The sequence below is a fragment of the Scyliorhinus torazame genome, chromosome 7, assembly GCF_047496885.1.
Source record: "Scyliorhinus torazame isolate Kashiwa2021f chromosome 7, sScyTor2.1, whole genome shotgun sequence".
NCBI lineage: Eukaryota > Metazoa > Chordata > Chondrichthyes > Carcharhiniformes > Scyliorhinidae > Scyliorhinus > Scyliorhinus torazame.
In genome coordinates, this window is record NC_092713.1 from 255361194 (window position 1) to 255388791 (window position 27598).

Consider the following 27598-nt stretch of genomic DNA (forward strand, 5'->3'; position numbering starts at 1 on the left):
CAGTCTGGGGCAGGCTCAGAACATGTGGGTGCGGTTGGCCGGGCCTCACTGGAACCGTTCGCATTTAGCCTCCATCTCCGGGAAGAACCTAGCTCATTTGAGTTCGGGTTAGGTGTGCTCTGTGCACCAGTTTAAAACTGCTTGAGGGTTAGCCTTGCGCAGGAGGAGGTGGAGTTCGCCCTGCTCTGTGCTTTGCTCCAGAGTCCCCAACCCACTTCTGTCCCGAGTTCGTCCTCTCCCATTTCTGCCTGGCTGCGTCCAGTGGCCTCCTATCCCTTTCCGGCAATCATCCATTGATGTCTCCACAGTTCCCCCTCTCCTTACTGTTTATTAGCTCTTCCAGTAAAATGTCTTTCAGGGGGCCTAGGGTACCTCGCCATCTCTTTACGGAGAAAGTATTTGATTTGGAGGTGCTGGAGTTCTTGGCCTGTCGGTAGCTCCAGATCTTCTGTAAGTTTGTCTAGGGTCGCAAGTCCCCTATGTAAAAGTCCCTGACAGCTAGCGTATCCAGTCCTGTCTCAATTTTTTTTGAAGGTGGCATCAAGCACGGCTGGTGGGAATGTGTGGACAACTTTTACAGATGCACCATAGACATCTCGGTTAGACCAAAATGCTGCTTCATTTGGTTCCATGTCCTTAATGTGGCTACCACCACTGGGCAGGATATGTATTTTGCCAGATGGGGGGAGGGTAGCGCTGCCATGGCGAGGGCCAGGGCTCTTACAGCGTCATTCATTCCTTGTTGGGTTCTTGTATCCATCCTTTCACCCTTTCGGCTGTGGCTGCTGCCCAGTGGTAATTCACAGGTTTGGTAGGGCCAGGCCGCCCATATTTTTCCTCCTTGGTAGTGTTAACTTGGGGATCGTTGGGTTCTATCCCCCCCACACACACACACACAAATGCCATGATCATTTTGTCTCACCGTTAGAAAAAGGCCTTGGGGGGTGATGATCGTTAATTACCTGAACAGGAAGAACTTCGGCAGTACGTTCATCTTGATCGTCTGCACTGTCCCCGCAGGAAAGTGGGAGTACATCCCATCTCTGTAGGTTTTTAACTTCCTCCGCCAGCCTGGTCGTAATCGTCATGGGTTATCTGGATCCCCATGTAGCGGAATTTACTTTTGGCTAGTTTGAATGGTAGACACCCCCCCAAGCTCTGTCCCTCCCCCGTTTGGGTTCACCGGGAATGCTAAGCTCTTGCCCAAGGTTGAGTTTGTTACCCGACCAGGCTACAAACTCTTCCAGGAGCTTCATGATTACTTTCAGGCCATTCTGTGGGTCCCAGATGTTGAAGAGCAGGTCAGCCGCATTGAGTGAAACTCTCTGCGCTCTTCCTCCTCTTTGGATGGCCTTTTAGCCTTTCCAGTCTCGAAGAACGATCGGCAGTGGTTCGATTGCCAGGGGCAAACTAGATTGGGGACAGTGGGCATTCCTGCATTGTGCCTCTATGCAACTGGAAATATTCAGAGCTGGTGGTGTTGGTCCGCATACTCTCCTTTTGGCATTGTACCGGAATTTCATCCACGAGGTGAATCCCGTCCCTAGCCCAAACCGCTCGAGTACCTCAATGAGATACTTCCATTCGACTCTGTCGAAGTCCTTTTTTGCATCCAGGGAGACGATCACGGTGTTCTCTACCCGGATGGGGTCATTATTACATTCAGCAGCTGCTTGATGTTGGCAGTTAGCTGTCTACCCTTGACAAAGCCCATCAGGTCCTCTGCGGCGGCCATCTCTGGTACGCGGTTCTCCATCTCTTAGCCAGAACTTTTGAGTATCTTCGTGTCTACATAGAGCAGTGAAATGGGTCGATATGATCTGCATTCCGTCGGGTCTTTGTCTTTTTTACACATCAGCGATATTGTGGTCTGCGTTAGCGTAGGAGGCAGGGTGCCCCTCGCTAGCGAATCTGTGAGCATGTCCCGTAGGTGTGGGGCCACGGTCGGTGCGAATTTTTGATAGTCTGCCGGAATCCCATCGGATCCCGGCGCCTTCCCCGCCTGCATGGAGCTGATGCTCTGCATGATTTCTTCCAGCTCTATTGGTCCTTCCAGCTCCCCTCGCCTGTCGTCTCCCACGACTGGCATTGGATTGGATTGGATTTGTTTATTGTCATGTGTACAGAGGTACAGTGAAAAGTATTTTTCTGCGAGCAGCTCAACAGATCATTAAGTACATGGGGAGAAAAGGGAATAAAATAAAATACATAATAGGGCAACACAAGGTATTCAATGTAACTACATAAGCACCGGCATCGGATAAAGCATACAGGAAGCATAGTGTCAATGAGGTCAGTCCATAAGAGGGTCATTTAGGAGTCTGGTAACGGGGAAGAAGCTGTTTTTTGAGTCTGTTCGTGCGTGTTCTCAGACTTCTGTATCTCCTGCCCGATTGAAGAAGTTGGAAGAGTGAGTAAGCCGGGTGGGATGGGTCTTTGGTTATGCTGTCCATTTACACCTCCCGCTGCCTGGGGAAAGCGGAGTCAATGGATGGGAGGCAGGTTTGTGTGACGAACTGGGTGGTGTTCCCGACTCTCTCAAGTTTCTTGCGATCCTGGGCCGAGCAGTTGCTGTGATGCAGCCAGATAGGATGCTTTCTATGGTGCATCTGTAAAAGTTGGTACGGGTCAATGTGGACATGCTGAATTTCCTTAGTTTCCTGAGGAAGTATAGGTGCTATTGTGCTTTCTTGGTGGTAGCGTCGACGTGGGTGGACCAGGACAGACTTTTGGAGATGTGCACCCCATGGAATTTGAAACTCCTAACCATCTCCGCCTCGGCCCCGTTGATGCTGACAGACAGGGATGTGTACAGTACTTTGCTTCCTGAAGTCAATGACGAGCTCTTTAGTTTTGCTGGCATTGAGGGAGAGATTGTTGGCGCTGCAGCACTCCACTAGGTTCTCAATCTCCCTCCTGTATTTTGACTAGTCGTTATTCTAGTCTATCGAGGAACTGTTTCATCCCTGAGCCCCCGTCGGCGGTTTTGCAGGTGTACAGTCGTTGGTAGAAGGTCTCAAATGCTTGGTTGACCTTTTTGGTTCGGCTACCAGTCCGCATCTGCTGTCCTTCACCCCGTGTCTGCTGTCCTTCGCCCGCGCTATCTCCCTCATGGCTGCCTGCTTTCCCAGCTGGTGAGCCAGTAGGTGGCTCGTCTTTTCTCTGTGTTCGTAGAAGGTGTTCTCTCTTTTCCCCCCCCACCCCACCCCGAACGTGCAAGCTGAGACGGCCCCGTTCTGATTGTTAGTGGCGTACTCGCCTATGGCCTGAGATATTTTCTGACCTTGTCTGCCAAAAGGTCTGTATCTAACCTCTCATCCATATAATGTGGAACATGGGTAGCATGTTCAACAGTTGCTGACTTGGGTCACTGTGCGGAGTCTGCACGCTCTCCCCGTGTCTGCGTGGGTTTCATTTGGGCGCTCCGGTTTCCTCCTGCAAGTCCTAAAAGACATGCTTGTTCGGTGAATTGGACATTCTGAATTCTCCCTCCGTGTACCCGAACAGGCACCGGAGTGTGGCGACTAGGAGATTTTCGCAGTAATTTTGTTGCAGTGCAAACCTACTTGTGACACTAATGAAGATTATTATGATTATTATTAGATGACTATTGCAGAGTATTCCGCCCTTACTATTTCTGGAAGCACTGATTTCCCCACTGCAAAAAAAAAAAGTCAATCCGTGTGTATACTTTGTGCACCGGCGAAAAAGAATGAGAATTCCTTCTCACCGGGGTGTGGGAACCCATTGCCCCCATCTGCTCCATGAATGCTCCCAGTTCCCTAGCAGTGCCTTTCTCCCCCCCCCCCCCCCCCCCCCCCCCCCCCTGTTCTGAGGCTCGATCGGCCTGTCAGATAGGCCTGTAAACAGTTGACGTCGCCTCCCATGATCAGTCGATGTCCGGGATTTCCGCAATGGTCTTTTTTATTAAAACTGTGGCGTCTCAGTTAGGGTTTACCAGAGCTACCGGTGCCCTGTCCAGGACACCGCTGACCAGACGTACCATTCCCCTAGGTTCGTAACCGTCCTTGTCGCTATAAACACCGTCCTCTTGCTAATCAGTATAGCTACTCCCCCTAGCCCTTGTCCCGTAGTGATACATCTGTTCCATCCAACCTTTCCTTACCCGCAGTTGGTCGTTCTCCCTCAGGTGTGTCTCTTGCAGAAAAACTATGTTGGCTTTCAAACTTCTCAAATGGGTGAAGACTCTGGATATTTTCACTGAGCCGTTTAAGTTCCCTGACATTCCAGGTGATAATCCTGGTCGGATGTTTTTGTCCTCGCCGCTTCTGCAGGATCAATCATACTTACCAGGTGGTCGTGCGCCTTCACTCCGGGGTTTGCGCTTGTTAGGATACCGTACAAAATGGCCACGGCCACTGTTCTCACCACGAGGCTGGGCTGCTGTTCTCTGGGGTATTCCTTTGTCAAGGGGCACCCCAACATGGCTGCCACCTGTGCGGACACCACATGGGCGCACTCTTGCGCCATCTTGTTCTCTCAACCTGCACCTTACCTGCCGAAGCCAATCTGAAAAACATCCCATTCTTCCCATCGTGCTCCTTTTGTCCGCCGGCGATTTCCCCTAATTGGCATTCTCCCTGACCCAGCCCTCAGTTTAAAGTGCAGTCGAAATTGCCTACAAATCATCAGCGTGGCCACCTCCACCTTGATGTGTTATGTACTCTGGGATAACACAGGCTGCAACTGGATGCAGCTTTAACCAAAAGATACTCCAGACCATGAAGTTAATTCAATCTGATTTATTGAACCAGTAGCACAGTTAGCACAGTTCTCTATGAGTTTGACTCTCTGCTAACCTAAGTGTGGTTACTCTGTCTGACTGAACCAGACTAGCTCTTGGCCACGTGCTGGAGGTGTGATACTGTAAATACACCCTGACTCACTCTGTAGATGTACATCAGTGGAAAGAGGTGGACTGTGAGTGCCTCGTACCTTTTATAGTGAGGTACCACCCTTGAGCGTCCTGCCTGCTCATTGGTCATGTCCTGTTCTCTGTGTTCATTAGCTGACTGTATATCATTATCTGTATATCATGACATCGCCCCCTTTTTTTTTTTTTTTGTTTGTTGGCATATGGGAACGTACTTGCATGTGGTGGCATATATTAACATATTTACAAGCTGTGGCATATGTGAACGTATTTACATGTGAAGACAGCTGTCTAATGTGAGAAAACAGAACATCGCAAACAAAACCAATGTTCATAAGTCCAGTCTCTGGGGCTTGTGTCTGGGCCTTGTCGACCGCTGGAGAGGTGGTGGTGGGGACGACGGCGCCTTGACAGGCGGGATGGAAGCCTGACTGGTGGCCTTGTAGTTCGAGATATCAGGAGGTGGGAAAACAATGGATGGAAACAGAGAAGAAAGCGGTTGCGGGCAGGCAACTTTGCGCAGTGCCCGTCTGTTTCGTCGCACAACAGAACCATTAGCCATACGTACAACATACGAGCGGGGGCGCAGCCTGTCGAACAACGACAGCTGGAGCAGACCGTCCGGTATCTTGACCCTGACAGTGTCTGCCGGGGATAACACTGGCAAATCGGTGGCATGAGCATCATAGCCCTGCTTTTGCTGGTTTTGGAGCTACTGCACCTTCTGCAGCACCGGGAGGTGATCCAGGTTGGGCAGATGTATGGCTGGAAGTGTCGCCCGCAGGTCCCTGTTCATCAGGAGGTGAGCCGGCGACATGCCAGTGAACAGAGGAGTCGCCCTGTACGCAAGCAACCCGAAGTAAATGTCAGAAGCAGAATCCGCGGCCTTGCAGATGAGCTGTTTCACAATGTGCACCCCTTTTTCAACCTTCTCATTGGACTGCAGATAGTGTGGGCTGGAAGTGACACGTTTGAAATGGTATGACTTGGCAAACATAGACTACTCGTGGCTGTTGAAGCACGGGCCATTGTCACTCATGACAGTGGGATACCATGTCTGGAGAAGGTCTCCTTACAGGCCTTGATGACGGTCCGAGATGTGAGGTCTGAGAGCTTCACGACTTCAGGGTAATTTGAAAATTGTCAATAATCAACACGTAGACCATTGGCACGAAAGAGGTCGATGCCAACCGTGGACCACTGGGAGGTCTCGATTTCATGCTGCTGGAGCATCTCCTTTCTCTGCGCTGGCTGGAAGCGTTGACAGGTCGCACAGCTGAGGACCATGGTCGAGATGTCCTGGCTAATACCGGGCCAGTAGACAGCCTGCCTGGCTCTGCGTCTGCACTTAGCGACGCCCAGGTGTCTCTCATGGATTTGGCGGAGCACCAAGCTCTGGAGACTGAGTGGAATGACAATCCTGTCCAGCTTGAGGAGGATACCATCAATCACTGTCAGGTCGTCCTTTACATTGTAAAATTGAGGGCACTGCCCTTTCTGCCAGCCATTAGCAAGGTGGTGCATGACACGCTGCAAGAGGAGGTCTTTGGCTGTCTCCTCGCAGATACGAACCACCTTCTCATCAGACGCCAGAAGGGTGCTAGCACACAGCTGCACCTGTGATTCAATCTGCCGGATGATTTCCAGCGGTTCACTAAGCAATGTGATGGAGCGGGACAATGCATCGGTGATGATGAGCTCCTTGCCAGGCGTGTACACTAAGTCAAAGTCTTACCTTCTGAGTTTGAGGAGGATGCGCGCCAACCGAGGCATCATGTCTTTCAGGTTCTTGTGGATAATGTGGACCAGAGGCCTATCCGTCTCGACAGTGAATGTCGGCAGGCCGTAGACATAGTTGTGAAACTTGAGAATGCCAGTGAGAAGACCCAGGCATTCCTTCTCGATTTTTGCATACCTTGTTTTGGTGGGCGTCATGGCCCTCAATGCGTAGGCTACCGGTGCCCAGGATGAATTGTCATTGTGTTGAAGCAGCACCGCACCGATGCCATCCTGGCTCGCATCTGTCGAGATCTTCATCTCCCTGTCTGGGTCGAAAAATGCCAAGACTGGTGCAGTGGTGAGCTTGGCTTTCCGCTCCAACCACGCTGTCTGATGTGCTGCCTTCCACTCCAAGGCAGTAGACTTTTTCACCAGGTTTCGTAAGGCCGTGGTGTGTGAGGCCATGTTTGGGATGAACTTGCCCAGAAGATTGACCATGCCCAGGAAGCGCAACACCGCCTTCTTGTCTTCAGGGACCTTCATGGCTTCGACCTTGTCTGTGTCCGGGCGCACGCCCTGCTGATAGATCTGGCCTCCTAGGAACTTGAGAGTCGACATGCCAAAGCAACATTTGGACCTGCTCAGCTTCAGGCCATTGGCATGGACACAGTGGAATACCTGCTGGAGACAGGAAACATGCTCTTCAGGGGTCGTGGACCATATAATGATGTCGTCCACGTATACACTAACCCCTTCGATGCCCTCCATCATCTGCTCCATGATGCGATGAAAGATCTCCGATGCTGAGACAATGCCAAATGGCATGCGATGATAGCAGTATCTGCCAAACGGTGTGTTGAAGGTGCAGAGCCTTCTGCTGGACTCATCCAGCTGGATTTGCCAAAATGCATGTGACGCATCTAACTTGGTGAAAAAACGTGCATGTGCCATCTCACTGGTGAGTTCCTCCCGCTTCGGGATGGGGTAGTGTTCACGCATTATATTCTTATTGAGATCCTTGGGATCAATGCAGATGCGCAGGTCACCCGAAGGCTTTCTAACACATACCATCGAGCTGACCCAGTCAGTCGGTTCGGTTACCTTGGAAATGATGCCCTGTTGCTGAAGATCCTTGAGCTGTGCCTTCAGGCGCTCCCTCAGCGGAGCTGGGATCCGGCGTGGTGCGTGGACCACTGGCTTGGCATAAAGTCGTAGCAGAATCTTGTATCGACATGGCAGCATGCCAATCCCATCGAACACGTCTGGATACTGAGCGAGGATGCCGTCAATGCCTGCCTGAAGATCCACATTGGACGATGTTGTTGTGTAAACCTGCTGCACGAAGGTCAGCTGCTTGCAGGCATGCGCGCCAAGTAGGGATGCCCTGTCTGGCTTGACATTTTCTAAACTAACCGTGCATGGGTGCTCCGGTTGAAGACTAGTAGATGGCAGGATCCCAGTGCCGTGATGGCATTTCCGTTGTAGTCCAGGCTGCTGGAAGGGCCTTTGTGGGGGTGGGGGGGTGGGTGGGGGGGGTGGGGGTGCTTTTTGATGTGTTTGAAATCTGCCTGTGAGAGGAAGTTGTCAGAAGCACCTGTGTCCAGCTTAAACTGGATGGAGCAGTGGTTGACCTGCATCACCACACGCCATTCGTCCGCAGAATCCACAGCGAGGATGGATTGAATTTGTGATTAGTTGGATGTGGCATATTCACATTTGGTAATGATGCCCACACAGTAGGTGGAGTCCAGGCATTCTTCCTCTGGATTTGTTGTGCTGCCAGGATCAAAATCCTGTAATCGTTGTTGCACACTCTGAATGCGCCATCGTCGGAATTGGGAGCGCTGGCCCCTGACTGGTGGTGCAGACCTGCACAAGGCTGCATAGTGTCCAGGCTTCCCGCAGTTTAAACATCGCCTGCCTCTTGCAGGGCAGTGTTTCTTTAAGTGGCCGTTGCCGCAGTTCGAGCATGTCATGAAGTCGGCGTCCTGACGCACAGCATGTCGTCGCACATGCGCAGTGCGGGTGTCGGCAGCTTCGGTATCCCGTTCGCATCGCGCATGCGTGGGGCCCTGGGAAAATTGCGCGAAATGGCCGCTTTCTTCAATGCTGAGGCGCTGCATCCGGTAGATGGCCTGCACACACTCTGCCTCGTGGGAGGCACGTTTCTCACTTTCTGCCGATTTGTACTGGGCATAGCGATCTTTGGCGTGCTCATGCACTGTGCATGTTTCAATCGCGACTGGCAGGGTCATATGCTTGATTTTCAGTAGCTGCTCTCTGAGGATCAGAGTGAACTCCAAAAACGATTTGGTCTCTGATCATGGAGTCAGCAATATCACCAAAGTTGCAGGACCGCGCTAGCAGGCGGAAGTTAGTTAAGAAGGAGTTGAAAGATTCATCTTTACCTTGTAGACACTGTTTGAATATGAAGCGCTCGAAGATTTCATTGGTGTCTAATTCACAGCGACTGTCAAACTTATCCAGGATGGTCTGAAACTTCGGTGAATTGAAAAGAGTTGAGTTCGATAGCTTGATCACTCGCTTTTGAGGAAAAGTGCGATCTTTCTTGCATCAGACACACCCACGAGATCTGAAGCTTCGATGTACAGCAGAAACTTTTTCTTGAATGTCTGCCTGTTGGCACTGAGATTGCCTGAGGTCCTGAGCTGGTGAGGAGCCTGAATCTTCTCCATGGTGCCGGGATACATTCGCTGGTCGTCACGGAACGGACTGAGGTAAACCACCTAGATTAAGCAGTGTCCTGGCACCAAGGTGTGTTATGTACTCTGGGATAATGCAGGCTGCAACTGGGTGCAGCTTTAACCAAAAGATACTCCAGACCTTGAAGTTAGTTCAATCTGATTTATTGAACCAGTGTTCTCTGAGTTCGACTCTCTGCTAACCGAAGTGTGGTTACTCTGTCTGACTGAACCAGACTAGCTCTTAGCCACGTGCTGGAGGTGTGATACTGTACATACACCCTGACTCACTCTGTAGATGTTCATCAGTGGAAAGAGGCAGAGTGTGAGTGCCATGTGCCTTTTATCGTGAGATACCATCCCTGAGTGTCCTGCCTGCTCATTGATCATGTCCTGTTCTCTGTGTTCATTAGCTGCCTGTCTGTATATCATTATCTGCATATCATGACACACCTGACCCCCCCCCCCGAATATTTTCCTGGGGCCATCGGGAGGAGTGCCGTGGCCAGCGCCTGCAACACCGACCCCCACAAGAGCCCGCCTCCATCCTTACCCACAGAGCCCTCCCCTCCTTGCACCATCCTCTCACCTTCTCAGCATTTGCCGCCCAATAATAATAAAGCAAGTTCGGGAGGCCTAGCTGCCCCTCTGTAATATCACCGTCCTAATCCTGGACATTGCGCTCTCTCGCGCACCCGCCAACCTTAGAAATCTTATAATACTTAGTTACTGCTAACTAATTAGAAGCTTTTTTTTTGTTCATTGTGCAAAATAAGTGGGGATTAGAGAGATATGTCTGATCGTGATGGTCCAATCTGTTAATTCTTGTAAACAGAAAGAGTTAGCTTCTGGAATAAAATTAAAGAAATATCAGGTGTTGGAATTCTAGCTTGTAGAGAACAACACTGATTTCATGTACAATGTAGCAAAACCTGCTTTCTGTTCTATAGTATTGCATTTTAGCTTTGTATGAGGACTAACTTTACATCTGTCATAGGAAAATACTTGAATGTTTTATTGAGGAAGTAATAGCAAGATACTTAGAAAATCGTGATACTATCAAGCAGAGTCAACATGGTTTTCTACAAGGGATGTTGTGTTTGACTAATTTGGGAATTATTTGAGGTAATAAGCAGGATGGATAATGGGGAATGAGTATTTGGATTTCCAAATGGCATTCTATAAGGTGTCACATAAAATGTTTCTACATAAGGTGGTGTTGGGGAGACATCAGCATGGATAGAGGATTGGCTGGCTAACAGGAAGCAGAGAGTCTAGATCAATGGGTTGTTTTGGGGTTGGCAAGCTTTAATTCATTGTGTGTCACAGGGATCAGTTCTGGGTCCTGAACTATTTGCTATCTATATTACTGTGTACTTTAGCTAAATTTGCTGATGATGCAAAGGTGAAATAGCAAGTTATGAAGAGTAAAAGACTGCAAAAGCATTTTTTTTCAATTTAATTGCTAATGGGGTGCGGATGTCGCTGGCTAGGCTAGAACTTATTGCCCATTGAAACCTACAAAATTCTGCAGGGGCTTGATAGGGTAGATGCTGAGAATTTCTGCTGGTTAGGGAATCAAAAACCTGGAGGCACAGTCTCAGGATTAGGGCTGATCGTTTAGGACAGATTTTTTTTTTAAATTAAAATTACCATGGCCAATCTACCTACCCTGCACAACTTTGGGTTGTGGGGATGAGACCCACGCAGACACGATGAGAATGTGTAAACTCCACACGGACAGTGACCTCTGGTCCTTAATGCCATGCGGCAGAAGTGCTCAGCACTGCGCCATGGTACCGCCCCTCATTTAGGACTGAGATGAGGAAAAATTACATCACGTAAAGGGCTGTAAAGCTTTGGAATTCTCTCCTTGGAGGGTTCTGGATGCTCCATTGTAAGGCAAGGTTAGATGGGTCTTTGGTGTATTGGAGAATTAAGGGATCTGGGGAGTGGGCAGGATAATGGGACTGAAGCCCAAGATCAGCCTTGATGGTATTGAATGGTGAAGGAGGCTCAATGGGCCATATGGTCTATCCCTCTTTATTGTGTCCAGTATCTGAGGAGCCATGAATGGTACTAAACATTGTGCAAGCATCAGTGAGCCTACCCATTAAGAAGCAGCTGATGATGATTGGACCTAGAACACTACCCGGAGGAACTCATGCAGCAATGTCGTGCGAACTGAGATGATTGATCTCCAACAACAACAGCCATCTTTCCTTGTGCTGGGTATGACTCTGACTAGTGGAGAGTTTTCTTTCTGATTCCTATTTACTCCAGTTTTGCTGAAACTTGGTCAAATGCTGCCTTGATGTTGATTTTTTTTGGACCAAAGCTGTAATGAGGTTAGGAGCTGAGTGGCCTTGATGGAATCCAAACAGGGCATCAGAGAGCAGATTTGTAAGTGCCACTTGATAGCAGTGTCGACAACCCTTTCTGTCACTTTGTTGATGATTGAGAGCACGCTGATGGTGTGGTAATTCGCCATGTTTGATTTGTCCTTTTTGTGGACTGGTGGACATATCTGGACAATTTTCCACATCGCATCTTCAGTACTATTGCTGGAATTTATGCTTTCAACTGTTTCCTAACATTACATAGTGTGATTAGTATGTAAATTTTATATATTATTTTTATTGCAGTAATGTTGTTTAAAACCCCTGTTTTTTTATACATGCAGTATCGAAAGGTGTCATAAGTGTGGTAATCATTGATTCTAACCATTTACTTTTTTACATATAAATGGAATAGTGTTTATGTTTGGATAGTTCCCTGGGGTGTAGATCATTTCAGGGGTTGTGTTTGGTCCTAGCTAAACAGGTAATGGAACATCTTGGTGGGAAGATGCTCTATGCTTGTGATACAGATGATGTAATTAATTGGAGGAGCCAGGTCTGTTTATTTTTTGCTGGTTTGCCATGGGATTTTGAGTGGAACAGATGTGTCTTGCTGTTCTCTCTCCAAAAGGTGTCTACATAGAACAGCAAGTAAACCTAATTTGTTAATTTTATTTATAAATGACATTTGAACTAGAACAAAGAACAAAGAAAAGTACAGCACAAGAACAGGCCCTTCGGCCCTCCAAGCCTGCTCGACCATGCTGCCCGTCTGAACTAAAACCCCTGACCCATCCAGGGACCACATCCTCTATTCCTATCTTCTTCATGTAATTGTCAAGACGCCCCTTAAAAGCCACTATCATAGAGGGCGGCACGGTGGGCACTGCGGTCTCACGGTGCTGAGGTCCCAGGTTCGATCCCGGCTCTGGGTCACTGTCCGTGTGGAGTTAGCACATTCTCCATGTGTGTGTGTTTGGTGTGTGTGTTGTGTGTGTGTGACTGAAATGTGGCTGATGAGTTTTATTTAAGAAAAAATACGCTGTAGGGCATTTGCACAATGTAAGCATAGGTATTTCAACTTTCTTTCTGTTGTTGGTTAAATGGTAGGATGAAGATAGGAGCATGGTTTTTTGATAGTGATTTGGTAATGAATGGCTATAAATATTAAGTAAATATACATGTCAAGTATTTTTGTTTGTATTGTGTGGTTTTAGGTGCTTTCTACAGAAATTAGTGCCGGCAGCTAAATTAAATTTTGTGGTAGCAACACCTGGTGGTTAACGATTTCTGTTAGACATAGTTGATCCATACATAATGACACCTCATTGCAGTATTGAGGGAGCAGTGCTCTGTTGGGAGGTGCTATCTTTTGTATTTAAACTGCATCTACATCTGCCCCTTCAACTGGATGTGGAAGATTCAATAACATTATTTGAAAAAGAACAGGGAAAGTTATCTACAGAAAATGCTGGGTAAACTCAGCAGGTCTGTCAGCATCTGTGGAAAAACGAGAGTTAATGTTTCAAGTCCATATGATCCTTCTACAGAACTCTTGAATAGTTGTATTTAAAAATAAGCAGAGCTTTTTTTTAACAATGGAGGAATTTGTGCAGTATTACTATTACAAGTACAGTTTGCAAGTTGTGTCCCTGTGCATTTCCTGTTAACCCTTTCTGTTGTAAATTCCTGTGATTCCAGTTATAATGGAAATTGTTTATGTAAATTATCCATGCTGTTGTTTCTTCCTCCAAGTGCTCTCCACCCCCTCCCCCACACCCACCCTCCCTTCAATCTCTTGCTTTCCAGCGTCTACCCAATCCTTCGTTCCTGTCAAATTGAGTTGTTTCTGGATGCTGATTTAATGTCTGCAACTCAGTGGCAATCTGCTGCTGATGACCACAAGGAATATGATATCAAACTTGATAGATTACATAGTGAGGGATTTGTTGTACAGGGAGGATGAATGTAAAAGACTAGTCACAAATAGGTTCGCCGAATGTGGCCAACACAGTTTAATGTGGAAATTGCAAGTTGATGCTTATTGGAGGAAAAACAAATAATTTGAGTATGTGTTCAATGCAAAAATATCAGGACGTGGAGGAGCTGGGAGCCTTGAGGATGAAATGAAATCCTGCAAATCCATTAAAGCCTCCTTGCTGTTAGATTCCTTATGAACATCAATATGTGACACAACTTTCTCCAGCTCAGCTTTGGGAATACCGAGCTGTTATTTTCAGTCTCTGTAGCAAAACCTGCTCTCGAGCTACTGATTTCATACTCTGTGCCTGCTGTCACAGGTTGCACCAGTTATATATAATCTTAAAAACTGTGTTCACTATGACTGCTTACTTCCACCTCTTCATCGTTGTCCCCATCTCTGCCTATTCTGCCACTGTATCTGATGTAAGTGACTTTATTTCTACATCTGCCTGCTTTAACTTTCTTGCTGGCCTTCCCATCTGCCAAAACTCAGCTGGGCATATCAATTATAAAAAATAAATAACATTTTCCAATTAAAGGACCGTTTAACATGGCTAATCCATCTACCCAGCATGTCTTTAGATTGTAGGGTGAAACCCACGCAGACACGGGGAGAATGTGCAAACTCCACACGGACAGTTACTCTCGGCTGGGATCGAACTCTGGTCCCTGGTGCTGTGACAGTGCTAACCACTGCACCACTGTGCCACCCTTTGCCGGGTATATCATAAGACTGAAGAGCAGAATTAGGCCGTTCGGCCCATCCAGTCTGCTCCGCCATTCAATCATTTTAAAAATGTTTTTTATTGGGTTTTGTACATGATCTAAATACAGGTATATACATAGCAAGGTAAAAAACACAGGATCTAGGAAATATAACAGGACAGGAGCTCTTTCCTCCCTTCTATTTTTTATTTTTACAGAACATCAAACTAGGGTGGAAGGGGGCACTTGGGTGGTGCTCCCTAATGCTGTTTACATTCTTCGGTGCAGTTGTCTCGGCATCGGCCATTGCTCGTTGCTCCGTCCCATTTTTCCTTGCTTTCTCTTGCCATGCTGCAGTTGCTGCCGTTGTCTTCCCCTGTGCTCTTCCTCTCTCCCCCCCCCCCCCCAATCTCTTCCCCCTTCTGGTTCCCCTTTTTTGGGGTCTCTTTCCCCCCACCCCCTTTCTTTACTGCTGCTCCCCTTTCTTTACTGCTGGGTTGGGCTGACTCATGAGTTCTGAGTTCTCCCTCAGTATACCTGAACAGGCGCCAGAATGTGGTAACTAGGAGCTTTTCACAGTAACTTCATTGCCGTGTTAATGTAAGCCTGCTTGTGACAATAAAGATTATTATTATAAAAATTCAAAATACTTGCCTGTAAGTTGTGCTGTAGACATGTCCAACCCTATCTCTCCATTTTCTGTAGCTCTACATTTCCTCCTTGACTCTGGCCGTTTGTGAATTGTTACTCACTATAATACTTTGCCTCAGCATTAGCAGAACTTTCAATCACTCTTTTGAACCTAATTCTCCAAATGTCCATCTTTCCTTTTTTTTTCTTAACCTCCTCAAACCTATTGTCCAATTTAGTCCCATGTTTTTGGTCACCTCTCCTAATCATTGTGTCCCTCTCTGTCTTGCCATTTCATAAAGGACTGTGGACATTTATTTTTAAAAAAATATATATATTTATTTTCTCCTTTTTCGCATTTTCTCCCAAATTTACACCCACCAACAATGAACAATAATCAGTAACAAATATGTCAATCCCCATATCAATAACAACAATCCCATCCTCCCACCAAACCCAAAACATTCACCCACATGGTCACATCATAACTGACAAAAAGGAATCGGGAATCACCCATAGCCACCATTAACACCCATCGCCCACCCCCCCAACTAATGTTCGATGTTATCCAGTTCTTGAAAGTGCATAATGAATAATGCCCATGAATTGTAGAACCCTTCTGTCCTTCCCCTCAGTTAAAACTTAACCTTCTCAAGAGTCAAGAATTCCAACAGATCCCATCACCATGCCAGGGCACAGGGTGGAGAGGTTGCCCCCCAACCCATCAGGATCCACCTTCGGGGGATCAACTAGGCGAAGGCTACAACATCTGCCTCCGCACCCGTTTCCAGCTCTGGCTGGTCCGACACCCCGAATATGGCCTCCCAGGGGTCTGGGTCCAGTTTCACATGCACCACTTTAGAAATTACCCTAAAAACCTCCTTCCAGTAATCCTCTAGCTTTGGACAGGACCAAAATATATGAACGTGATTAGCGGGGACACCCCGCAACGTTCACACACATCTTCTACTCCTTCAAAGAATCGGCTCATCCTCTCGTGAGGTGTGCTCTGTATACCACCTTCAGCTGTATCAGCCCCAACCTCGCGCACGAGGTGGAGGCATTCACTCTCTGGAGCATCTAGGACATTTATTTAAGATTTAACCTCTATACAAATGTTATTGTGACAGTAAAATATCAAAATTTGCTGGGAGCAAAGAGCCTATGCTGAACCCCAGCAGAAATTTACCACTTTGATTCTTACTTATGTACTTTTCCTCCAAATAGTCAGACCATTGTGGTTATTCTTGTAGTTCATTACATGTTTTTATGTCATATGTAATCAGCATAATTTTTCAGAAGTGGTTTACTTTCTTGGTTGACATGTGAGACTTTAAGGTCATTCCATGATCTGCCTGAGATTGCAAATAATGAAATGAAAATGAAAATCGCTTGTTGTCACAAGTAGACGTCAAATGAAGTTACTATGAAACGCCCCTAGTCGCCACATTCCGGCGCCTGTTCGGGGAGGCTGGTATGGGAATTGAACCCGCGCTGCTGGCCTTTAGAAGCCAGCTATTTAGCCCACTGCTAAACCAGCCCCTGAGACTACTTAGGATAGATTTTGTCTATCTGTTTCTTCTATTAAAGATTGTTGGACATCTCTGGGCAGACGAGCTATTTTTGATAACTGTATATTTGTTTGACTTTCAGCAAAAGGATGGGTTCTGAGATGTCACCGTTGAGCATTTTTCAGCTTTGTTTTGTTCATAGCACTAATGTTAATGCTTCTGATTTCAGGTTACTGAATCATGTGAAGGTGATAAAATAGAACAAACTGATGTACTTCCTGAAGAATCTGAGAGGATCTTGATGAATGCTGAGCACTTGATAACTAAGAATATAACTGAATCTGACATTTATTTGTCAGCAAGGTAAAATATTAAAGGCTTAGCAATTGAACAATTTTGGGTATTATTCATATTGACACTGGGCTGAACTTTTATCAGTCTAACCACTCGCTTTCCTAATGCCATTACTTCTGACTCACCTGCCTCCACCTCTATTTTGAGCAGTGGGAGTGACTTTGGGTGGGTCACCCTGGGTCCACCCACCCATGGCCCAATTGAGTACCTTGTGTGGAAAGTTAATGCCCAATTATGGGGCTCCTCCTTCTGCTGTTCTGATTTAACGAATGACGGGAGAGGCTGGCACTCTGTATACAGTCCGGCAGGATCAACTTTATGGGCTGCTGGCCGTTTATAGGCAGGTGGTGCCTCCTGGTCCCCATTACTAATTGGAGGCCTTTACCTCCTGTGCTGCCAAATGTACCCCATCGCCTTTGTTAGGGTCTATCAGTCTGACCCAGTGAGATTCCAGACCTACCTGGATGCCTCCTTCCTGGCCTGCATGCAGCTTCAGCAGTGGCCACTGCGCCTCTTCCTGCTAGCGTGCTACTGCAGAGCTGCTGGCCACCAATTGGCTGGCAGTCTGAGACAGCACTTCCTCCTGGAGACAAACAGAAGTCCTACTTCATGCTATTTGAAGGGCTATTGCCCCAAAAAACTAAAGAGGGACGAGCTAGCATGCTGAGACAGGCTAGTTCCTGACATTTTCACTGGGTTGCAGGGAGTCTGCCCTCTGTATAATCCAACACAGTTCATAAAATCATAGAATCCCTACAGTGCAGAAAGAGGCCATTCGGCCCATTAAGTCTGCACCGACACTTCGAAAGACCACTCTACCTAGCCCCAACCCGACCCTCCGGGGCAATTTAGCATGGCCAATCCACCTAACCTGCACGTCTTTGGACTGGGAGGAAACCGGAGCACCTGGAGGAAACTCACGCAGACTCTGGGAGAATGTGCAAACTTCGCAGTTACCCAATGTCACAATCACACCCTGATGCTGTGAGGCAGCAGTGTTAACCACTGTGCCATCTTGTCGCCCAGTTGGAATTAGTATATCTATTTCTCTTAACGTTGAGAATTGAGAATTTTACATCCCGTATGTGGGAAATGAAAATAACAAAATTCAGAATTTTTGTTTAACTGCTGCCCAAGTTAGTGATGCAATATTGAGTCATTTATGTGGTTTCTACATTACATTTTTGAAATCTATAAGATACCATCTTTATGCAGTAATTAGAACACAATATTTACTTCTAAAATACTTCGTACATTTTATATTTGTTTCTGCTAAGTCTTCAATATAGGTCAAAATAAATGGTTCATTCCAGTTTAAATAAGCATGATCTAAAATCAGTCTTTCAATTTTTAAAGAGTTTTTTTTCTGCAATAATTTAAATAAATCACTAAAGGTTTATGGACCAGACACGCTGTTGATACCAATTTAAGGTGAAACTGTATGATTCCTAAACATTTCCATTCATCTCTGACGGCAGAGGTGACCCTACTGAGAAGCAAAGTGTATTGTGCATCAGTTCCCGTACTGAACATTACCATTTGATCGGCATTAAACTGAATGACTGAACTGTATATCATGTTTATTGATGACCCAAATATTTGTCCTTCATTTCACAGTAGAATACCATTGGAAACATTTGAAGGTGGTAAATGTGGATGTATAATGGTTTGAGAAGAAGAATGCACCCATCAACATGTGATTAGAAGTGAAGTTTTGAAGCTTGGATGCTTTCAGTCAGTTTTCAGGATATGGATGCTTCTCAACATTGTTCCTATGCAGCTGCATACTGACCTAGGGTGGGGATAAAGATAGGTGGAACTACAGCTGGTAGCAGAGCAGCTTCTGGATGAAATTGAGCTTTCAAAAAAATATGACTTTTTTGTAGAGCATAACATTTTAAATAGCTATTTGGTTTGGAAATAATAGTCTCTTACAGTTCACACAGATTGCTTTATTTTTTTCAAGCTTTTGTTTGACATCAAAAATCAGTTGAATTAAATGTTGCATTTCATTTAAAAATGCCGCCTTCTGATAGTTTTCTATTCCTGATTATGTGGTGGAATGATCTGCTTATTTATGGTAAGCTAGTAATGGTTTATGACCTGTAAATAAAGCTGGTTATAGGTCACTTTTTAAAAACAAAATGACTTTGATAGTCATGATCTACACTGGTGCTTCAATGCAGCACTGAGGGGAGTGCCGTGTTTTGGAAGTGGTGTCTTGCAGATGAATGTAAACGCTAAGTCCAATGCCTGATTAAAATATCCCACAGCACTATTCAAAGAAGAGTAGAGGTGTTCTCCTAATGTCCTCAGCAACACTTATCCCTGAATTAGCCCTATGAATCAGTTATCTCAGTCCTGATTGTAGGACCTTGCTGCATGCAAATGAGTGCTTGTTTCTACACTTCAGTTGATTGATTAGTTGTAATGCAATTTGGGATATCCTTGGAACGTGAAACGTAGTATGGTAAATGAAAGTTTCCCATATCTCCTAGATTTTGATTAGCATTATTCAGATGTTAAAAACAAAAACCGATGTTAAATTATTTATTCTAAACTGGTTAATCTGGCACAGAACTGACACCAAAATTCAATCTACTTTATTTCCAAAAATAATGATTCCAGGTTTCTTCAAGATTTAATGGTGTAATCCTGGAGTGCAGGAACCAGTGTCCCACACATGATTGATTGGAAGGTAAAGGGAGATTAGTTTATATGAAGTATTTCTTCCTTGCTATCTCCCTCAATTGCTTAACTGAAGGACTGACATTCCAGCTTTTAAACTAGAATCTCTAATGATACTTTGCTTTTAGCATTGGAAACATTCAAAAACATTGATGTGAACTGTTGTCTCACTTCTGCTTAAATCATTCATTTGAACAAGTCAATTTTATTTCTGTTCAGATATCACTTAGATGAAGCACAATTGGTAAGCACATGGGTTAGAAAATGACGCTCCTATTTACCACTCCAGGTCTGACCATAAGATTTTTTTGAGAATTTAAAAATGAACTATTGTCTCACTTGAATTTATTATTTTTATTTTTAAAATTTTTTTTGAATATCCAATTCATTTTTTTCCAATTAAGGGGCAATTTTAGCATGACCAATCCACCTAGCCTGCACATTTTTTGGGTTGTGGGGGCAAAACCCACGCAAACATGGGGAGAATGTGCAAACTCCACATGGACAGTGACCCAGAGCCGGGATCGAACCTGGGACTTCGGCACCGTGAGGCAACCATGCTCCACTTGCGCCACTGAGCTGCCCTGTCTCACTTGAATTTAAATCATTAATTTGAACAAATCAACTTTAATTCTGTTCATGTCACACACAATTGTTACGCCGAATGTCTGCACCAGCTCTCCAAACACGCATCATGAGTTAGTGTCATTCCCCTGCCTTTTCCTTGTACCCCTGCATATTGTTTCTATTCAGGCCATCATCTAATGCCCTCTTGAATGCCTTCATTGAATCTGCCTCTGCCATACTTCCAGGCAGAGCATCCCAGATCTGAATCACTAAGAGTTTTTTTCTCGCATCATGTATGCTTCTTTTGTAAATCACTTTAAATCTGTGCCTTCTCATTCTTGATCCTTTTACTAGCAGGAGGTTTTTCCCTATCTACTCTGTCCATCCCATAATTTTGCTTCCTCTTATTCAGTCAATTTTGTATCCATGTTGCTACTGTCCATGAGCTATAACTTTTTGCAAGTCTGTTTTGTGGCACTGTATCGAATGCCTTCTGAAAGTCCATCTACACCATATTAACCATGCTACCCTCATTGACTCTTTCTGTTACCGTTTCAAAAAACTGCATGTTACTTCATCTTGATTCCTGCTCAGAAACCCATGCTGGCTCTTTCTAATCAAGCTACATTTTTGCATGTGGCTGCTAATTCTATCCTGAATGGTGGTGATTCGAAGCTGCGACCGTTTTGTTCAATTGTCTTGAGTGCAGTTGTGTGGAGTAGATTTCCACATTGTATTCTCAAAAGATCTTTAGTTTGCAGTAGATCACTCTCACTCTCACAGGGCGGCACAGTGATTAGCACTGCTGCCTACTGTGCTGAGGACCCAGGTCGATCCTGACCCCGGGTCACTGTCTGTGTGGAGTTTGCACGGTCTCCCTGTGTCTGTGTGGGTTCTTCCCCACCCCCCCCCAACCCAAAGATGTGCAGGTTAGGTGGAGTGGCCATACTAAATTGCCCCTTCATTGGGGAAAAAAATAATTGGGTACTCTAAATTTATAAAAAAAAGTTAGGAAAAACAAACAGGAAGTGGGTCTTCCACACAGTCTCTCTTTCATCCTACTTAGTGGACTGCAAGCTTGTATATTGTAGTCGTTTCTTTAAAATGGACATATTTTAACCAGACATTTTCACTATCCTAAAGTCCTCTTAATATGCTTCACATTTGTATAGCAGGATTAAACTGTCATTTTCCTTTCATATTCTTTCAATTTTACTATCTTGTGTGAAATGGAAATATAGATTCAATCCTTTACCAAAGAACAAAGAAAAGTACAGCACAGGAACAGGCCCTTCGGCCCTCCAAGCCTGTGCCGACCATGCTGCCTGACTAAACTACAATCTTCTACACTTCCTGGGTCCGTATCCCTCTATTCCCATCCTATTCATGTATTTGTCAAGATGCCCCTTAAATGTCACTACCGTCCCTGCTTCCACCACCACCTCTGGCAGCGAGTTCCAGGCACCCACTACCCTCTGAGTAAAAAAAACTTGCCTCGTACATCTACTCTAAACCTTGCCCCTCGCATCTTAAACCTATGCCCCCTAGTAATTGACCCCTCTACCCTGGGGAAAAGCCTCTTGACTATCCACTCTGTCTATGCCCCTCATAATTTATTAGACCTCTATCAGGTTGTCCCTCAACCTCGGTCGTTCCAGTGAGAACAACCGATTTTATTCAACCTCTCCTCATAGCTAATGCCCTCCATACCAGGCAACATCCTGGTAAATCTCTTCTGCACCCTCTCTAAAGCCTCCACATCATTCTGGTAGTGCGGCGACCAGAATTGAACACTATACTCCAAGTGTGGCCTAACTAAGGTTCTATACAGCTGCAACATGACTTGCTAATTCTTGTACTCCATGCGCTGGCCAATGAAGGCAAGCATGCCGTCTGCCTTCTTGACTACCTTCTCTACCTGTGTTGCCCCTTTCAGTGACCTGTGGACCTGTACACCTAAATCTCTCTGACTTTCAATACTCTTGAGGGTTCTACCATTCACTGTACATTCCCTACCTGCATTAGACCTTCCAAAATGCATTACCTCACATATGTCCGGATTAAACTCCATCTGCTATCTCTCCATCCAAGTTTCCAAACTATCTAAATCCTGCTGTACCCTCTGACAGTCCTCATTGCTATCCGCAATTCCACCAACCTTTGTGTCTGCAAACTTGCTAATCAGACCAGTTACATTTTCCTCCAAACTCACCCCTGATCCTGTGTGACTTCACCTTTTGTACCAGTCTGCCATGAGGGACCTTGTCAAAGGCCTTACTAAAATCCATATAGACAACATCCACTGCCCTACCTGCATCAATCATCTTTGTGACCTCTTCGAAAAACTCTATCAAGTTAGTGAGACACGACCTTCCCTTCACAAAACCATGCTGCCTCTCATTAATACGTCCATTTGCTTCCAAATGGGAGTAGATCCAGTCTCGAAGAATTCTCTCCAGTAATTTCCCTACCACTGACGTAAGGCTCACCGGCCTGTAGTTCCCTGGGTTATCCTTGCTACCCTTCTTAAACAAATGAACAACATTGGCTATTCTCCAGTCCTCCGGGACATCAGTGAGGATCCAAAGATTTCTGTCAAGGCCTCAGCAATTTCCTCTCTAGCCTCCTTCAGTATTCTGGGGTAGATCCCATCAGGCCCTGGGGACTTATCTACTGTAATATTTTTCAAGACGCCCAACACCTCACCTTTTTGGATCCCAATGTGACCCAGGCTCTCTATACACCCTTCTCCAGACTCAACATCCACCAATTCCTTCTCTTTGGTGCATACTGATGCAAAGTATTCATTTAGTACCTCGCCCATTTCCTCTGGCTCCACACATAGATGCCCTCCCCTGTCCTTCAGTGTGCCAACCCTTTCCCTGGCTACCCTCTTGCTTTTTATGTACGTGTAAAAAGTCTTGGGGTTTTCCTTAACCCTATTTGCCGATGACTTTTCGTGACCGCTTATGGCCCTCCCGACTCCTTGCTTAAGTTCCTTCCTACTTTCCTTGTATTCCACACAGGCTTTGTCTGTTCCCAGCCTTCTAGCCCTGACAAATGCCTCCATTTTCTTTTTGACAAGGCCTACAATATCTCTCGTTATCCAAGGTTCCGAAAATTTGCCGTATGTATCCTTCTTCCTCACAGGAACATGCCGGTCCTGAATTCCTTTCAACTGACACTTGAAAGTCTCCCACATGTCAGATGTTGATTTACCCTCAAACATCCGCCCCCAATCTAGGTTTGTCAGTTCCCGCCTAATATTGTTGTAATTAGCCTTCCCCCAATTTAGCACATTCACCCTAGGACCACTCTTATCCTTGTCCACCAGCACTTTAAAATTTATTGAATTGTGGTCACTGTTACCGAAATGCTCCCCTACTGAAACTCCTACCACCTGGCCAGGCTCATTCCCCAATACCAGGTCCAGTACAGCCCCCTCCCTAGTTGGACTGTCTATATATTGTTTTAAGAAGCCCTCCTGGATGCTCCTTACAAACTCTGCCCCGTCTAAGCCCTGGCACTAAGTGAGTCCCAGTCAATATTGGGGAAGTTGAAGTCTCCCATCACAACAACCCTGTTTTTACTCTTTTCCAAAATCTGTCTACCTATCTGCTCCTCTATCTCCCGCTGACTGTTGGGAGGCCTGTAGTAAACCCCCAACAGTGTGACTGCACCCTTCTTATTCCTGATCTCTACCCATATAGCCTCACTGCCCTCTGCTTTCCTGAATCTTTGTATTTCTAATTTGCGATTTACACAACTTTCAAAATTACTTTACAACCCGGGAGCCGCATCCACCAAAGCCTTGATTTTTTTTTCATTGATTTGCGGTATGTGGGTATCACTGGCTGGGCCAGCAGTTATCCCCCATCCCTAATTTCCCTTGAGAAGGTGGTGGTGAGCTGCTGCCTTGAACCACAACAGTCCCTGTGATGTACGTACATCCACAGGGTTGTTGGTGTGTTCCAAGATTTTGAGGGAATGGTGCTATAGTTCCAAACCAGGGTGATGATGACTTGGAGGGGAACTTCCAGTGAGCGTGTTCCCACCTGCTGGCCTACCAGCTGCTGGTTTGGAAGGTACTGCCTTTAGCCTTGTTGAGTTCCTGCAATGCATCTTGTAGATGGTACTGTGATGATTGGAGGATTTGGGGAACATTGACTTCAAAATATTGGGACAAGTTAAGGGTTAAAAGCCTGGGAGCATAGGGTGTTTGGTTGCCGTGGTCATGGTTTTAAAAATGATTTTGTTTTGTCTCTTGGAAACAGCAGGTAAAATTGACCAGGCGAATATGGATTGATGGGGAGTTGATGTGCTTTTACACTATGCAGAGATAATTTGTTTTTCAGCTTGGGATGATTGAGATCATTGCTGCGTGGCGCTCAGGAAAGCAGAGCGGCAGTAGTTTGGAGAAGCTTGAGAGAGAAACTAAATTCTGATCTGCTTGACCCCGAGTCCATAATTCCTTCCAAGTAGGATGATTTGGAAAAAAATAATAATATTTTAAAGCAGAGCAGTCATGTCTGAAGACAAGGAAGAGGCAACATAGTTAAAGTAGCGATTTGAAGATTCAGCCAGAATCTGCAGGGATTCTAACCGGGGCCCAAATATCATCTTAAAGCAAATTTTACTCCATGCGTTGCTGATGTTTAAGCTGGATTGAGAACTGTATCTTGTTTGTATATTTGTGTTAAGGGGTTATTGTGAGCTATTTTCAGGCATGAGGTTAAAAGTTTAATATTTTATTCATAATAAAGATTTTGCTTTAGAAATACCAAAGCCCTAATTCTTTAATGCAATCAATACTGGAGTGAATCATTTTTCCGCACAGTGTTAAAATGGGTTTTGGTCCAGCAGCACGGTAGCACAGTGGTTAGCATTGTTGCTTCACAGCGCCAGGATCCCATGTTTGTTTCCCGGCTTTGGTCACTCTGTGTGGAGTCTGCACGTTCTCTCTGTGTCTGTGTGGGTTTCCTCCGGGTGCTCCGGTTTCCTCCCACAAGTCCCGAATGATGTGCTTGTTAGGCGATTGGGCATTCTGAATTCTCCTTCAGTGTACCCGAACAGGTGCCGGAATGTGCCGACTAGGGGCTTTTCACTGTAACTTCATTGCAATGTTAATGTAAGCCTACTTGTGACAATAAAGATTATTATCCTAGCCACTGTTGGACCTGGTCTGAGATCTTAATAGTATACACTGCTGCCATTGTTCTTAGTGGTGGAGGGAGTGAATGTTTGTGGAAGGAGTGCCAATCAAGCCGATGCGTCAAGCTTCATGTAGGAGCTGCACTCATCCAGGCAAGTGGAAAGTATTCCATCACACCCCTGACTTGTGCCCTGTAAATGGTTGATATGCTTTGATAGTCAGGAGGTGAGTTAATGGCTGCAGGATTCCTAGCCTCTGACCTGCCTCACGATATGGCTAATCGAGTTCAGTTTCTGGTCAATGGTAGCCTTCTTGGATGTTGATGGTCCGGTTTCAGCGATGGTAATGCCAGTAAATATCAACGGTTAGATTCTTTCCTGTTGGAGATGGCCAATGCCTGGCAAAATCGATCTCTGCTGTAGATTCCTCCTTTCAGTTTGAGTAATACTTTTTTCATTAATGTAACACTCCTTCCAATTACTCCAATCTGAGCTAATACGCTGTTTAACTTCCATTTCAGGATGTCGGCATTGCTGACCAGGCCAGCATTTATTGCCCATTTATAATATCCCTGAGAAGGTAGTGGTGAGCTGCTGCCTTGTACTGCTGCAGTTCATGAGGTGTAGGTACACCCTCAGTGCTGTTAGTGGATGGTGATACAGGGTCCAAGTTAGGATGGTGTTTGGCTTAGAGGGGAACTTGCAGCTGGTGGTGTTCCCATGCATCTGCCCTTGTCCTTCTGGGTGGTAGAGGTTGTATGTTTGAAAGGTACTGTCAAATTATATCATCATAGAATCATAGAATTTACAGTGCAAAACGAGACCATTTGGCCCATCGAATCTGCACCAGCCCTTGGAAACAGCGCCCTACTGAAGCCCACGCCACACCCTATCTCCATAACCCAATAATCCCACCTAACCTTTTGGAGACTAAGGGACAATTTGGCACGGCCAATCCATCTAACCTACACATCTTTGGACTGATGGAGGAAACTGGAGCATTTGGAGAAAACCCATGCAGACACTGGGAGAAAGTGCAAACTCCACACAGTCACCCGAGACCGGAATTGAACCCAAGTCTCTGGAGTGGTGCGGCAGCAGTGCTAACCATTGGGCCATCATGCCGCCCATAAATGAGCCTTGGTGAATTTCAGCAATGTGTCTGGTGGAGGATGGGCTGAACAAAGCGGGCTGCTTTGTCCTGGATGGTATTGAGCTTCTTGAGTGTATATGGAGCGGCACTTATCAAGATAAGTGATGAGTTTTCCAGCACACTCCTGATTTGTGCCATGCAAATGTTGGACAGGCTTAGGGGAGGTAAATTAAATGCTGCAGAACTCTCACCCTCTGACCTGCTGTTGCAGTCACAGTATTTATATGGCTGGGTTAGTTTGGTTTCTGGTCAATGGTAAGCCCCTGGATGTTAATAGTGGGGATTCAGTAATGGTAATGCAATCTAATGTCAGTGGGAGATGGTTTGAATCTCCTCTTGTTGGAGATGGTCATTGCCTGGCACTTGTATAGTGTGTATGTAACTTGCTACTTATAAGCCCAAGGCTGAATGTTGCATTCTTGCTGCATATGGACACTGACAACCAATGTCTGAAAAGTCATGAATGGTGCTGAACATTGTGCAATAATCTGTGAACTTCCCACTTCTGACATGGGATGGAGGGATGGACATTGATGAAGCACCTGAAATGGTTGGGACGAGGACAGTAACCTAAGGAACTTGTTCAGTGATGTCCTGAAATTGAGGTGATTGACCTCCAACAACCACAACTATCTCCTTTGTGGCAGGCATGATTCCAACCAGTGGAGGGCTTTCCTTTTCGATTCTCTTTGATTCCAGCTTTGCTAAGGCTCCTTGATGCCACACTCTTATCAAATGCTTTCTCAATGTCCAGGGCAGTCACACTCACCTCAGCTCTGTAGTTCAGTAAAATTTTGTCCATGTTTGAATCAAGGCTGTAATGAGGTCAGGAGCTGGGTCACCCTGGCAAAATCCAAACTGAGCGTCAACGAGTAGGTTATTGCTCAGCAAGTGCTGCTTGATGACTCTTTTGATGACCCTTTCCATCACTATATTGATAATCAAAGTAGCCTGATGGAGTGGTAATTAGCTGGATTGGATTTGTCCTGCTTCTCAGGGCTGACATGATCATCCACTTGGCACTTCTAACTGAAGATTGTTGTGAATGCATCAGCTGTATCCTTTGCACTGGTTCTCCATCATTGTAAATGGAAATATTTGTGGAGCCGCTTCCTCCATATGAGTTGCTTAATTACCCACCACCATTCACGGCTGGATGTGGCAGGACTGCAGAACTTGGACCTGATCCATTGCTTGTGGAA

At 45.8% G+C, this 27598-nt stretch overlaps 1 protein-coding gene across 7 annotated transcripts in view; it reads left to right on the forward strand.

The window, feature by feature from the left end:
- Positions 1–27598, forward strand: part of fam13b (family with sequence similarity 13 member B) — a 190423-nt gene that overhangs the window by 33981 nt on the left and 128844 nt on the right. For all 7 annotated transcript variants that reach the window (XM_072512300.1, XM_072512303.1, XM_072512307.1 and 4 more), the window contains one exon: positions 16713–16846. In XM_072512300.1, the coding sequence (XP_072368401.1) occupies positions 16713–16846 (134 nt within the window). The remainder of the gene's footprint in view (positions 1–16712; positions 16847–27598) is intronic.